At 30.4% G+C, this 16,406-nt stretch overlaps 1 protein-coding gene across 1 annotated transcript; it reads left to right on the plus strand.

The window, feature by feature from the left end:
• The first annotated feature begins 2,014 nt into the window (after positions 1-2,014).
• On the plus strand, positions 2,015-11,120 carry LOC148200515 (uncharacterized). The gene is made up of 15 exons (XM_088112284.1): positions 2,015-2,226; positions 4,354-4,437; positions 4,974-5,057; positions 6,196-6,397; positions 6,566-6,663; positions 7,424-7,510; positions 7,598-7,736; positions 7,927-8,172; positions 8,546-8,685; positions 8,785-8,979; positions 9,127-9,217; positions 9,310-9,433; positions 9,693-9,803; positions 9,899-9,998; positions 10,191-11,120. The coding sequence occupies exons 3-15, from the start codon at positions 5,002-5,004 to the stop codon at positions 10,231-10,233; spliced, it is 1,632 nt and encodes a 543-aa protein (XP_087968410.1). The 5' UTR covers positions 2,015-2,226; positions 4,354-4,437; positions 4,974-5,001; the 3' UTR covers positions 10,234-11,120.
• Positions 11,121-16,406: the final 5,286 nt, after the last annotated feature.

Below are 16,406 nucleotides of genomic sequence, written 5' to 3' on the forward strand. Positions count from 1 at the left end.
GCAGTCCAGACGATCCAGACATTCAGAAGCAAGAAAGACATGTCACAAAGGTTAGTCTCTCGATCCTGCACAAATTCCTACCAAAACAAGTTGTAAACAATTCATAAATTATATTGATCAATTCCACAAATGCTAGTTTATTTTAAAATGAATTTTTTATATGGTTTCAAAACCAAATTTTCATATTGAGTGAATAAATTTTGATGTAAATAAATATTATATTTACGAAGTGGAATGTACCGTATGAAGATGATATTTACAGACTTTCTTAATCTTTTATGTATCATGTGAGTTTCCTTCTGTCATTTCCTTGGTACTTGTCCCCATGAATCAATGATAATGTGTCTCCAAATGATACCTAAGTTAAGATGATGCATCATATAAGAATTGGTCTTATATAAAAAAAGAGCCTAAATCATTTACATATACTATATGATTGTGAATATTATGAGTCCTTACAGGACTCTGATGGACACAATGATCCATTTACTTTTGAAGCATATTATGCTAAACTAAATAATAACATCTTTTAAAATATGATAAATTAGTTTATGACCGAGTAATAAAGGTTGACTTGTAATTGAGTAATTTAGTTTGTATTTAGAATACAAATCTTCTGGTGACTTGAAAACGTGTGAAGGACTTTTAGTAAAATAATTATAGTTGACCTTTCTACTATCGAAAAAACCGAAAGTTGATGATGTCTTATACTACAAAACAAAATTAAAGAAAAACAAAAAAGTTTTACATCTTTATTAATAACAGACAAATATTTTCGTGTTAAGTGAATAAATTTCACCATAAATATTTATAGGACAAGAAAATATTTAAAATAAATTAAACCTTTTAGTATATTTTAGTTTGTTAATTGAAGAAACTTCTAAAATAAGTTAATGCGAAGTTATACGAAAAATGTTGTGAAGTCCCATATCACCTAATCCAAATCCAGGTAACAAAGTTCTGTGCTACAACTTATATATTTGTTGATCAATTCCAGAAATATTAATTTATTTTAAAATGAATTTTTATATGGTTTTAAATCCAACAATCAAATATCCAATTTAAATTCCCATATTGAGTGAATAAATTTTGCTATAAATGTTTATAAGAAAAAAAAGTATTTAGAATGAATTAAGCTTCTCAAAATAAATAAAAATATATTATTTTAATTATTAGTTGATAACACTTCTATAAAAATTAATTGCACAAGTTATAGGAAAAATACTCAATCCTGCATCACTGGAGTCAATATCAACTTATATATAAGGATCAATTCCACAAAGGCTATTTTATTTAGTCACCTATTAATACATTCAAAAATTAATGTATTTTATCATCACATGATTAAAAAAGATTAATACACATTAATAATGAAACTCAAACGAACAAAATAACTAATAAAATGTATTTCATTCAGAAAGTACACATAAAAAAGAATGTTGAATACTAAAAAAAAATATAAACATATATTGTAAAGAAATTATTTAAATATATTTTTAAATCAAAAATATTTTTAACATACAAAATAGTGATATTTGTTTCTGCCTTTAATATTTTTAATATTTTTAATATTTTTTAGTTTTGGGGAAGTATGGGAAACTTAATTTTTAATTTTTCTTCCAATACTATAAATTAGATTTTATTTATCTCGGAGAGTTATTTTGGGTTTAAATTTTTTAATGTTTTTAGATAAATCTTTTAAAAAATATGAAATAGATAAATTCTAAATTTATTATAAAATATTAGCAAAAACATAGGTACTGTCAGCAATTATATAGACATATTTTTTAAATATTTATAAATTATTTAAATATTAAAAATAGTAATTAAAAGGATAAAATTGATAACTATAAATTATTTAAATATATATAACAGTTTTCAATTAAAATATTGGTTTATAATTTTCAATTTTAAAAATTTATGTAAAACAATAACATATATCATTTGTATTCATTATGATACTTTCAGTATAATTATGGAAACCTGTTATCAAATATATAATAAAGTTCTGATGACAATTCTATGAAAGAAGAAACAAGGAAAGCTGAAGCTATTAACAGAGCAACTCTGCAATGTCCGATGAAGCGACTGTCCCCTTCGGCGGGTTCTTTATTCTTCACCATTCAACTCGCTCCCGACTCAGCGCTGAACTCGGTCACTGCTTGTTCATCTGGGTTTCATATTTGTGCCACATGGTGGCGCAATCGGTTCGGCTTGGTTTCTATGGTATTTGTTTTCTCTTATTGGAAACCATATTTCTGTTCCTCTTTTCTCAACATATGAACTGGATCAAACCATACCTAAGATTAGTTTGGAAGAAGTGATTTACTCTTAGGGTTTAGATTAACTCAGTCAAGTTCATAAGATCATGTTGTCTTTCTCAACTCAGAATAGTTCAAAAAATTTGTAAGAAATTGTAGTATTTTTTCTTACATTTTGAGCATGGACATAAAAGTTTTAGTTTAATAATAATGGTATAATAATAGTAATTATGAAAGGTCTATTGATCTGACCTAATAGGTGTTATTTGTAATTTATGAAAATAGTTTACAATTTAAATGAGCTAAATTTGATACTGTAAAGACAACTTATACAAGGGTGTTTCCATTTCTGGTAAAAATATTATTTTTTGGAAATTAGAGTGTTTGCATTTGTGTAAATGTTTGAAACAATTTATAAGTAGGTTAATAACCTATTTTCAGTTTATGTACTCATATGAGTTATGAAGACAACTTACACTTAAACTTACATCCAAAGTGCAACACTTTATTTTTAATTTATTTTCAATAATAGAAATAACTTGTTGCAAATGCTTGCATCATAAACACCTATAAGCACTTTGGTGGTGTTTGAATAAAATTCGCTCTTAAATATTTAAATGGAAGAAAACTGCTAAAAGTAATTGAGTTTCTCCAATAAAGTCTAGTTGCAAACTTCACTTGTTGACAAAGTTAAATCAAAAGACTGATGTAAAAGCTAACAGCACAAGTTATAAGAGAAGTGTTTAAAGTCCCACATTGCATACATCAAGTCTTTCAGTGCAACTTATATCTATGTGGAGCAACTTCTTTGGTTAATACGAATCTGTTTTAAGATGGAATATTACTTACTCTAGTAGGATTGCCCAGTTTAGCATAGACATTCCTCTGAGGGGATGTGTGTTGTAAAGTCCCATATTGTCTGCTACCGTGGTTAGTTGTCCTTAAATAAAACTTTTTTAGGTTTCAAAACCAGCTATTGTTTTTGAAAGTCTGATTCAAAGGAAGCAGTAGTTTAAAAGAATGAGTAATGATGCTTTGACACAAATTTTTTCCATTCATTTGACACTCTCCTTCTTTACATTTTACTCTTTCTTTTCTTTCTTAAAAGTACAAAAATCCACTCTTTTATGACCATTTTATGCATGTCATGTGTGTCAAATGAATGTAAGTGTGTCATCCTACCATTATTATAAATGAATTCACACATTTAGGAGAAGCCAATGGAACACCTAATGTGTTGTGTAAATGTGGTTTGGATATGGAAATTTCTTTAATTTTTTTTACCAGATTTCTTTCTTTAGCTTTATCAGCTAATACTGTTGGCATTACTTTCTTTTGAAATAGCTAGTGTACTTCTGGGACATTGAAGTAGATAGAATGTGTTCATGGTAAGACATTTGACAATGGGTACTGAAACAAATCTTTGATTGTTAGAAAGTTGAAGAAGATCTTCTTGTAATCCTTCATATTCTTGTAGAAGATTACTCCAAATAGCTTTTATTCTTTCTTGTTAGACTGCTTATGTGCATCTCTGGTTTGTTGATATGTGTTGGACACATCAGAAAAGGAAATTAATGTAAGTGTCTTAGGGATAACATGTAATATTTTTCCTTTTATGTGTTATATTATTGCTATTTACAATTTTAAATTAAAGCACGTAAAAATATTCATCTTCTTTTAATAAAATCTTACCAGAAAGTAAATCCTTCCCATAAACAGAGTGTTGGATGCTGGATAATACTTATTGATAAAAACAAATTATATACATTAGTGACATGCTGTTTTTGTATTATAGAAGGTTAGATAATATAAATTCATTAAGCTTTTTAGTTGATTTAGCAAGTTCCAAAGCATTTGTTCAAACAAGAGGATATGTGGTTTAACTCTGTAGTTACTTCAAAACTTAATCATGAATGTTATTATCAAAATGTAGTGTAAATGTCATCTAGTATGTTTAAACAGACTAGATTATTTGAGTCCTAACAGTTGTTTCATGTTTCTCTTGGTGCATTGATGTTTTGATTGAATGATCGTGTGGGTAAAGTACTCTTCGTATTGTTTATTTCCTGTCATTGTGCCATCTTTTTTGCAGTATGCAAAACTCATGCCAGCATGCTTCACATATTCAAATGCTCAAAGCTTGTGGGAAACATGTGCAACTCCAATTCTTAAACAGGTAATCTCATTGTAGATTAATTCTTACCGTCATCGTTGGTTTCAATTTAAATTACTCATAATGTGTTATCTAAAATGGTCACAATTGGATGTATAGTCTAAACGGCTCAGTGGTTGAATTGTCTGTTACGCACGAGTCAAACCGATATGAAATATCGATTAACCTTAGTTGCAGGATTTTAACAAGATTAAACATATTTGTTAATTATTTCTGCCACATTATCTTTTTTATTGTGGACTAATATATTGGTTAAACAAAACTTGTAGTACAGAGTTCATTTTTGTGTAGTGTCCATGGATCATGCCAAAATTTTCAACGACATATAGGTGTACATACCAAGCAAATAGTTCATCCCTATAAATGGTCATTTTATGCATTCAATATCAAGTTCATCCATACTTTTCAATTTGTTTTGTTTTCTATTAACATTAGTTCGAGTTTTCCCTCTAATCATTCCATTCTATCCACTGCTTGTGTGTCGAACCTAGGTGGCTTTGAACATTAAATCTATCATGTGTTGTCCTGTGCTTTTACAGGTGAAGAGTGATTTTACCAGATATTGCTATGGAGATGAGCAGCATTTGGATGAGACATGAAAACAAATATTCTTATATGACCATGTATGTTATTTGAATTAGTGAATAGTCAATTAGGTGCTTTTATTTTTTGTATATTATTACTCCATTTTCATACTTTTAGGAAGTACATAAAACATACAAGTAACATTTATTTTTCTCTGTTCTCTGCTTGTGTTTGAAATGAAACACAACACAGTACTTGAACCAATTTTGCTACTTAAATTTGGGGTGATTTGGTTCTGAACATGGTCAAAACTGAATCCTTCTTAATACATAATGATATATTTTTCATTAATCAACCATAAAATAAACTTAAACTATTAGGGGATTGCATGTGAATCTTTTTTCATACTACAGACTCTTAACAATCTTCATCCACACTGGCAGGATTAGCTAGACCATTAGATTGCCACTGCATGAACTTGTTGATAATGGAATTTAAACATTCTTCTAAAGTAGCCTGTGATATGTTCTTCAGTTTTGAGACATCATTTTGTCTGTCTTGCTTCACTGTTGAGGAATACGAATAGAAGTTCTCCTGTTCTACAATTGATCCTTGTCGAAGTATGATTGTCAAATTTGCATTAGTTAACCAATCAATTGTACTATTACTCATTAGTAATTTTTCTAATTTTAATTTAAACAAAAAATTAGTAAATTAGTAGAATAGGATGCATAACTTATTTTGCTGGTTCATCTCTTCCCTTGTGCACACACTATCACCTCTCTCTGTATTGTTAGCTCTTTTAATCACGTTATGTTCCCTGGTCTTTTTTTATTCATTTGTTACTATTTATTTAATTTAAAACTCCATTTATGTTCATTTGGAGGTATATCATGGACTTTACCTCATCTTAAGCTTATAACTTCTATTCTTATCCTTAGCATTTATACCTCTTTTTCAAGCTTCTTTTTGTGTTGTCTCAGCATTTGAGATTCTACTAAATACTTTTGTATTGTCTCAGGCTTTTTTGGGATCACAGTCTGTGTTGGTTTTGGAATCTAAAGCTGTGGCTAATTTCCATTGTAATCCACTTGGCATTTAGTAGACTACTTTTAGTAAATTAGAATAACATCTTCAGAAAATTGTTCAGATTTAGCTTTAATACATTTATAGGTTGATAAAAAAAATCAATATATTCATTACCCAATTAATAAAGTTTTTTTTAACTATATATAGAGAGAGACGGAAGGACACTCTCAAAATTCCAAACCAGCCGTCCTTCCTTTGCTACTCCCTTCAACTCAGCATTCAAAGAGAGAATTCCTTTCTCCTACTCAAAATGGACGTGAGATTATCTTCTGCTCAGACTAAGAACTCCGAGGATGTTGTGGCCAGTCCTCCCCTTCAAATTGGGGGAACTGGAAAATCTTGTCATCAAGTATTTTATTAATTCTTCTCTTTTTTACTTATGTGATGTCTAATTTTTCATGTTGCATGTTGGAGTGTGGTGATTTTTTTTATTACTCTTTGTTGTTCAGTTTGTTTCTTGATTTTGTGGTACATTTGGATGATAACACATTTGTTTTGTTGGTTTTCAACTGTGAAGTGCCGGCAAAAGAAGGAGAATTTTGCTGCAACCTGCAAGAACTTAAAGAAAGGGAAGAATTGTCCGATTAAGTACTGCCACAAGTGCCTCTTGACTAGGTCAGTTCAGCATTAGAAACCTTGGGTTTTTTTTTTTTTTTTAGATGTTTGTATTTTTCATAGAAGTGTGATATGCTTGGCACCACTGGTGAGGAAGAAATCTCAAGTAGGTTACTGCTATATTCCTTCCTATCATATGCAGCATAGCAAAGATATATATGAAGATATGAGAACAGTGGAAGGGCATAGAGGAGCTCAAGGTCTTGTTTTTGGCCATGTTTATGGGAAAGCCTTTTTTAATTTGCAACACCATCCAAAGATCCATTGTTTTGCATGAGTATACAAAGAAATATCAAAAATATCTTGTCTTGTACCAGGTCGCTGCTATCCCTCATGAGATACTATATCTTGTGAGAACAGGGTAGGACCATGAAACAGTTGTTGTCTATAGTGGTTCTGCGTACCTTGAGTAAGATTGTTTATTATGCTGGATACCTGTGGCCTTGTACAGAAAAAAGACAACACATTTAAGTGGTTTTTGTGTGTTTCAACTATAGTTGCAAAGCAATGGAATTTGGGACACACGTCCAATGCAAGGAACAACTTAAATTTTCCTAAAAACTATGACTAATATTGTTTTTGTAAATGTGAAATGTTCCAAATTTGGGGTCCAAACATTCTATACATTTAGAAGGAATTAGGCTCTGATTGTCAGCTGAGATATCCTTGGCACAAAATGAAAGAATCGGAAGTATAACAATACAATACTTGTATATATGTATATGTTTTCTCCAATGACGATTTTCCTGTGGTAAATTAGGTATGGAGAGAATGCTGAAGAGGTTGAACAGTTGGCTAATTGGACATGTCCGAAGTGTCGAGGCATTTGCAACTGTAGTCTTTGCCAGTGGGTTTCTTTTTGATGTTTTCTATTTGCTTTTTGAGTTGGTAGTGTATCCATGAGTTCATTCTGATAAAGGAGTTATGTTTGTAGAAAGCGACGAGGTGAACAGCCTACTGGTCCCCTGTATCGTAGTGCCAAGGAATCTGGCTTTAAGTCAGTTGCAGAAATGCTTGCAATGAAGAAGAATTTAGAAACATCAAATCCATTAAATGAGGGTAATCTGATAAAGGTATGCTATTTTTCTACTTGTCCCCTTTGCTAATTCTCTTGTGGTTGACAGATTTGGTTGAAAAGGATCCCTTGTTTAACTGTGCGAATTCATGATAAGTTAATGATAATATGAGTGAATGTGTTTATATTTCAATTTATGATAAACTTTTCATGAGATGGTTCGTGTTCTTTTTTGTTATTTCTTGCAGGAGCCTGAAGTATTTCTCTCAGGGGAACTTGGAAATGAAAATTTTTCAGATGCAAATGTCACTGCAGTTTGCACCAAAGATGATGGTGGTGAGAATTTTGGAATGAACTTAGAGAGCAAAGCAATTGCAGAGGAAATTCTTTTGCCACCGGGCATGGAGTTAAAAGAAATATTTGGCATCGAGTTACCACCCAAAGAGGTTGGGAATGCATTGCAGATTTTAGAGTTTTGCAGAGTGTTTGGAAAGGTATGGTTTCGTGTTAACAAATTTTCCTGATGGTTTTTCTAATTAATTGCATTTAATAGTTCACTGATTGAATAATCACGATCGGCAAATTCCTTTAATGCTATAAGGGGATGTTACCAAATTGGAACTAATTATTTCTGTCAATATCACGCAACTTGAAAGTCAAATTTTAGATGATTTTGCAGTTGGTCATTTAATTGAACGTTTTGACCATGAATGATATTCCCTTCTGTTACATTAAATTATATACCCTAGAAAAAATGGTATTATTGTTCAAGCTTAATTCTTGCTTTATAGTTATGGTGTTGCAACCATTCATAATATATTAATCAAGTGTTTCTTCACTGTTATTCCTGTGTGTAATTTTAATCAGGCTCTTGATCTCGAGGAAGGAGAAGCTAAAGCCATTTTTAAAGAATTGATCAGTGAAGAAAGTATGGATGAACATAATTCCTCACTGATTCAATTTCACATTAGATTGTTGGAATTGATTGTAAGCAATTCGAAAAAAGAGTGAGTTATCCCTTACAACTCTTATTTGGAGTTTTCTCAGTGATTAAATTTTTTTGAGATGCTTGAATTAAAGTTTCCATATGGATTATTTTGGTGTAGGTCTCCATCCTTCTCAACCAAGAATGAAACTAATTCATGGTTGAAACATTTAGAGGATTTGATTATGCAATCATATCATCTAAATGATTTCCCTGTGGATTGGTTTCAAGAAGGCATCAGTGGATACTATAAATTGGATTTGTGTAAAAAGTTTAAACTGATGACTCTTCTTTGTGACGAAGCTTTGAACACCCAGTAAGTACTGTTAAAAAATATTCCTTTTTGTGTATTCTTCTTTTGTTTTATTACTTTCACCACTTCATCTTTCTTTTCTTTTTTTTTTCTTACTTTTGTTGTCTTAATATCAATTAAAGTGGTGGGAAACTTGCTTAATATGTCCAGAAAACTAAGGAGTTATATTCAGGACGAAAATTCAAGGCATGCAAAAGTAGCGAAAGAAACAAAACTTAAGATTGCTGCAGCTAAAGAAAAGGTAATATAAAACAAGGTCTTATGATGCTCTTTGTATATGGATTATCCTTGCTGTTACAGTTCATAATAATTCTGTGTGTATGATATGTACAGATAAAGTGTCTTGCACAAAAGTTGCAGAATGAGAATGCCAAAGTGTCCTCCATTCCAGGGGAGGAGCATGAGGTTGACGAAGCACACATTGAGATGTTAAGGTTAAAGAGCACAGGTGAAAAATGTATGTCATGATTAATTGTTTCTTAATAGATGTTAAGGTTAAACATCTAGGTAGGTCTTGGTTTAATAAAGAAATAAATGTTGTTAATGTGGTAAAAAAAGAAAACAGAGTCTGTGTAGGTAATTTTGTTTCTTAAATAAATTAACGCTCTGAACTAGGTCAAAATGGAAAGTTTGGATACATATAGTTGTTTTATATGTTACTAGTTTTAATGTTTATGCTATTGTAAGGGTTGACAATTGTTTTTCTTATGTTAAAGACAAAAGTGGATGTGATGCTACGAGAATCAATCCAGAGTTTGTGGACAACAATGGGATGACATTTTGGAAGTTACAAAGTTACAATGACGAATCGGTTCTTCTGCTGCAAGGTAATTCTCAAAATTTATGAGCTCAATTTGTCTGATTGATGATACCATTTTGACTAGGGAATTAGCAAGTTTTCTAAAAGAAAGCATCAATGCAGATATGAAGATACAAGATGAAACTGCTACTTTACCTGAAGAAAGCTGGTTTGTTTACGGTCTTCCAGAGAAGGACGAGATTGATAAATATATATCTTCAAGGTGAGTTGTTTTCTTAAACTTGAGTGAATTGTTGTTGTGATTTCAGATACTTTACATCATATTTGAAATTGAATTGCTTATATTTTGTCAATGAACATGAAGCTGAATTTTTAATGTACTATTTGAATGTTTTTATTTGTAGACTAAGCCATAGCTATTGAATCACATGTTTCTTTTCTACCTTGGTTGCAGGGCTAAAAGACTTAAGAGTCTCAATTCTCAAAAAAGTTTGTAGGAGTTTATGTTTAATGTTAATTGTTCTTAATAGCATAATGCTGGCAAAAACCCTCATTCCATATGGGTCTTCTTTCAGTGGAGTAATGGTATTGTATTAATGATGAGACTCTTGTAAATTTATCTACTAATAATAATATGGTTTAATTGCTTCCTTTGTCCCCAGTTTGGTTGAATTGTGTCAAATTCATCCTCATTTTTTAAAAAGTTTCATTGTCGTCCTCACGTGGTGTAAAAGTTTCATTGTCGTCCTCACGTGGTGTAAAAGTGTCAATTGAATCCAAACATAGAAAAAATTTGTGTCAAAGTAGTCATTTTTCCTATATCTCTGTGTCTTCCTTTCATACAATCAAGTACAGATATTCATTTTACCTTATCCAATTTAAGGCTTTTCATAGCTCCAGAGAAGTGACATATGAAAGGAAGACACAGATATATAGGAAAAATGACTACTTTGACACAAATTTTTTCTATGTTTGGATTCAATTGACACTTTTATACCACGTGAGGACGACAATGAAACTTTTTTAAAAATGAGGATGAATTTGACACAATTCAACCAAACTGGGGACAAAGGAAGCAATTAAACCTAATAATATTTTGTTAAGATTCTTTTTGACATGATATCATTTTTTTATTTTTGTAGGTTTCGGTGGAAATCTCCTTTGTTTTTGGACTCAAGGGACCTTCATTATTGTAATCATTGTATATAATTTTTTTGTATTTTATTTTAGTGGAATACGAAATGAAATGATTTTTTTTGTAATTTAATTACTATTTACAGTTGTATTTTTTTATTTAACTAGTTAGATGTACAATGATATATTCATTGAAAAGTGATCATGTATTCTGAATATTTCTAATACTAACAATAAGAAGAATTCTAGATATTTTGTCTTGATCAAATGTTAGCAATATACGACTTAGTGTTACTATTTTCCATAACCATATAATCCATTATTAGAAGTATGTAGCAATATACCTTTTTTATGATTTTTATTTTAAATAAGTGAGTTCAAATATAAGCAAATTTAATAAAATAGATCTCTTCTGTTAGAAATTTATCATATACTTCATTTTTAATATAAGCACTGTGTCTCCGATCATTTAAGGAAAAAAAATAGTGGATACATAATTTAAAAGAAATTGAAATGTTCATATTTATGTTTTATTACATCTTTGGACAGTTATGAGCAAAGCTGTCTGCAATATCAGGTGGAAGCACTGTGTCTCCGATCACAGCAGGTTTATCTTTTCAATGAATCTTGTTTTTGTTGAAACGTTTTCTTTTTGCCTCTTTTTTGAACCAATGAGCTCAACAGGGACCATGGGCTATCAAACAATTTTGCTTGATATTTGTATTTCTGCAGAATGATTAGCTTTTCAATAAATATTGATTTCTTTGAAAACTGTTTTTCTTTGCCTCTTTTCTGAACCAATAGGATGAATATGAAAGAAAGGTAGTAGACGAAACCTCTCTGCAATTTCTAGGGTTTTTTCTATTGCCAACTGTATTCATCTTTTTCAATAGCATCTTTTTTTCATTGAAAACTGCATTTTTTCTGAACCAATAAAAGAACAACCAATTTACTGCTCTGCGTTTATAATAAAACTTCAATGGCATCTTTTTCTTTGAAAACTGTATTTTTTTCTGAACCAATAATAAAAAAGAACAACCAATTTACTGCTGTGTTTCTACTTTAAATGTGCATATCGATATTGCTTCCTTCTATAAATTAATATTAATTCTCGTAAATGTAATAATAGAAGAAGATAAATAATTTATTATCCTCTCATCAATGAACAGTAAAGATGCCATAAATAAGAAATATTTTTCACCTAAGTTCTATGGTGACAAATTATCATAAAATTAATATGAAAACTAAATATTTGTTTTTCTGTTTCGCAATATTTACATTCATCACAAATTTCTCAACTCAAATAACAGTAAATAACATGATGATGGTCGTCTTTCTCAACTTAAAGAAGAGCTAAGATATAGTTTGTCAAAAAAAATTAAATGTCTACTTCTATATTTCAGTTACATTTGAATATTACAATTTATGTATTTGTTAGTTAATATCTGAAATGTTGTTGAGTTGTTTTACGACAAAACCTTACGTGATATATGAGTGTATAGTGAGGTTTGACATTAATTTGTTTTAGGTCATTGACCTAATACCTATTTATATTTTGATCTGAATATAGAGTTAGATATGATAAAATATATTTTAGAAAATATACAATATTGTACACCTTCGACCATGCATGTAGAGTGAGATAATTTAAAATTAATCAATATGACTAAAAAATAGAAATACTAATAGGATACGTATAGGGCAAGAGGAGAGAAAAACCATGATTTATGAATGCATGAATGACTTTCAACCAACAACAATGAAAAAAAAAAATCTTATGACTTTCACTCCAAATCATATATATGAAGCATCATACCAAACATAATGATATATAGCCAAAATAATAACACTAAATTATAATATATGGATTTTGAGTGATTGGTGTAAGACTCTTGAATCTATGCACAAAAGACAATCATTTTAATTAATATAAAAAAATTAAGTTTTAAAAGTAATTGATTCAATAATTATTACTCTTTCAAAACTAGTTGTAATATGAGTTTAAGCAATAATTATCATCCATTGTATTACATAATAATCACATCATATGAGTTGGTTTGTTTATTACTTGTGAAAGGAGCAAAACTACATAACATCCTTGAAGAAAACTACAACTAGTTGCTAATGACGTCTAACTGTTGGGTACAAACAAAGTCTCACATCGGATAAAATAAGAGATGAACATGAGTTTATATACACATAACATACTTCCATTGGTAAGAGGCTTTTTGGAGTGGTACCAAAAGCAAATTCGTGAGGGCTTGACCCAAAGCGGACAATATCTATCTATGTGTATGTTTAATACACTAAGAGGATTGTCCTCAGATAAAATATTCTTCTTTAATTTAAAATTTTTCTCTCAATACGACTATACCAAGGGGTCAGATAGTTCACAAATTTCAAACTTGTACAATTATTTTGTCTCTTTTTAAATTTCTCCTTTCCACTTACACTTTGCATATTTTTTAACAGAAAGAATTTTCAACTAAACTCTCACAAGTCATTTAAATGATGTCGGCCAAGCATGCCATGAACAAAGTTCCTTCATCTTTTTAAATTTTTTTAAATAAAAGGTTTAATGTCTTCATAAGTCCCTATTTTTGTCCAGAATTTCAAATAGGACCCTTTCTCTTTTAGCATCTCAATTGAATCCTTATTTTTGTAAAATTTGAGCAATTAAAGGTCTGTCGTTAAATTAAGCAAACGACCGTTTAAGTGTTGATTACGTGGCATGGTCAAACTTCAAGTTAATGAAACGTGGCATTATAAATTAATTTTGTATTAAAAGTTATGAATGCATGATGGTGTAATAAGCTTTTTGAAAGGGCAAAGTGGGAAAAATAAAGACTTTCTACTTCTTCTTCTACCTCCACATTCTCGCTCCTGCGTCCCAAATTTCCATGGCTGCGTTTTGGTTCTTTTGAATTGGGAATGCACGAACCTTGAAGGTGGTTTCCCTTGCAGGTTGCGATTGAGATTCTGGCTTAGAGGAGGTGGATAGAGATTCACAGTGGTGCTCTGGATGCTTTTTTAGGGTTTTTGTTGTCGTCAGATTTGGGGGTTTTTGGGTTTTTCTGGTTTGTCTTTGCTAGTCTGGTGATGGTGGGGAGCGTAGTTTTAGTGCCAGCAGTTCGCGCGTGGAGGAGATCGAATCTTGCGATCTGGCAGAGAGGAACAAGCTACTGGTTATGCGATAGTGGAGAAGACATAGATGTCGCGGCGCACTCGTGATGATGGAAGGACCTGGTTTGAAGGTTCTCGCAACGGTGTCCATGGTAGCGCGAGGTAAGATTGGACTAACTCTGCGATTTTGTGCTTTGATTGAAAAAGAAGATGATGGGGGGTGTCGCGATTCTGATGGTGGTGGCTGTGGAGGTCGCGACTCTGCAGCGGCACTAACGGTGTAGATGAACAGTGGTGCGGTGGTGGGCCACGACGAGATGAGCAAGGTGGTCGTGCTTCAACTTCTTTCAAACCGATGTTCTTCCCCACCAACACTTGCATCTACTTCAACAACGATTTTGTGGATGAATGATGAGGCCTATAACTCAAATTTCCCCAATTTCATTTCGACATAGCAATTGCAGAGAGAATGTAGAATACCAATTTCCAACTTTGCCCTTTCTTTAATTGAATTTCCATTCTGTTTAGTTAATTTTTTTAATTCAAAATTTAAAATAATAGAATTGAGTCACGTTTTTAATGACACATATGTAAAAGCAACATTGTCAGCATGTCAGGTGATGCAATCTTTAACGCCGTTTGATCAATTTGATGGAAAGTCCCTATTTAATTCAATTTTACAAAAATAAGGACTCAATTGAGACGCCAAAAAAGAAATGGTCATAGTTGAAATTCTGGATATAAATAGGGACTTATCAAGACATTAAACCTAAATAAAATTAAGATGTAGAGTCTTGAAAAAATAAAGTAAAATTATGGGAGAGATCAGCTCAACTAATGAAACATTCCAACTTTTAATAAAGTTAAGGAATTTTAAATTCATTGAAGTTATAATAGGGATCATCTTAGTGAATGAATCTTTCTTACCTAAACTTTTAATTCAATTAAGTTTTCTGGGAGAGATTATCTCGAATAATAAAGTTTCCCTACCCAAACCTTTAATTCAATATAATTATTGGAGAGATCATCTTATTTGATGAAGGTTCCTTACCCAAACTTTGAATTCAATGAAGTTATGGAAGGGATAATATTAGTCTCCAAACTTTTAATTTAATGAAGTTATGGGAGGGATTATCCCGAATGATGAAGCTTCCTTAGTATGTTTAACTAGAGTGAACATATGTGAGTAGAATAATTATAACATAATCACATGATAAAATATTGTGTTATTAATTAGATGTCTTATTAAAACCTCCTTAGGACAACAGGCACATATAAAAAAGAGTGCATCACAAATATATACAACAAGATTAACTATAATACAATTTCAAATGCATTCCAAGTTATAGATATAACAATTCCATACAAATACTCACGCCAATATACTCTTTTATCAACTACTTCTCAATATGAAAAGATTATTCTCCAAATTTGTCGAGAACTTCACATCATGTTTACTGCATCGTTTACCATTTTTCATACTAATTCTCTTATATTTAAGTTTCACCTTGGATCTTCCAAACTTCTTCTTATACAATAAATTATAAGAGATTAAATGTTATTTATTTTCAATTATTAGATTGAAATTAACTTTTTTTAAAGTAAATAAAAAGTATATAAAAATGGATAAAAAAAGTAACAGAAAACCATCCCATGTTTAAAATTATGATTTCAAAATATTTTTGGAAATTACAATTTTTACTATCTATTCATTCATTTGTATTTATTTTCATTACTGTATACCTATTATAAATAAGAGAAATTACACTATAAGTCTCATGTTTTCTTTACTAGAGTGTGTATAATGAAACAAATTTTAATAATTAAAAAGATTTAAAATTAACCTCTTACAATATATATTATACTTTTTAATTATATTAGAATCTATCTATTATGATTTTCAAAATGAAAAGTTTAAAACATTAGAAATAAATGTTCAAAATAATGATTTAAAAAATTTAATAACAATATAAATTATATAAAACATAATAAATAAAATGGAACAATATCTCCTCAAGGAGCCACTCTATTAAACGAGACATGCGTGCGTGCATGGCTGTATAATTAAATTAATTGATTACTTAAGAAAATAAAATAAAGAATAATTATACATAAATATATATTCTCTACGAACCGTTAAATATTATATTAATACTTTATTGATATTTAGAAGAGTAAAATATTGATTTAAAGAAAATGAAAATAAAAATAAAATAATATGAGATAAAATATAATAACAATATAAAATATATAAAACATGATAAATAAAATGGATAATATCTCAGTAAGCGGGTACTTTACTGGAGTGGACATAGGTGCATAAAAAAATAAAATGGACATCACGTGATATGTCATCAAGGAAACACTTCATTGGAGAGCACATCGGTGCAAGGCTGTATAATTATGGAAGCAC

Source organism: Vigna umbellata, chromosome 4 (genome assembly GCF_029865625.1).
Source record: "Vigna umbellata cultivar VRB3 chromosome 4, Vumbellata_1.0, whole genome shotgun sequence".
Lineage (NCBI taxonomy): Eukaryota > Viridiplantae > Streptophyta > Magnoliopsida > Fabales > Fabaceae > Vigna > Vigna umbellata.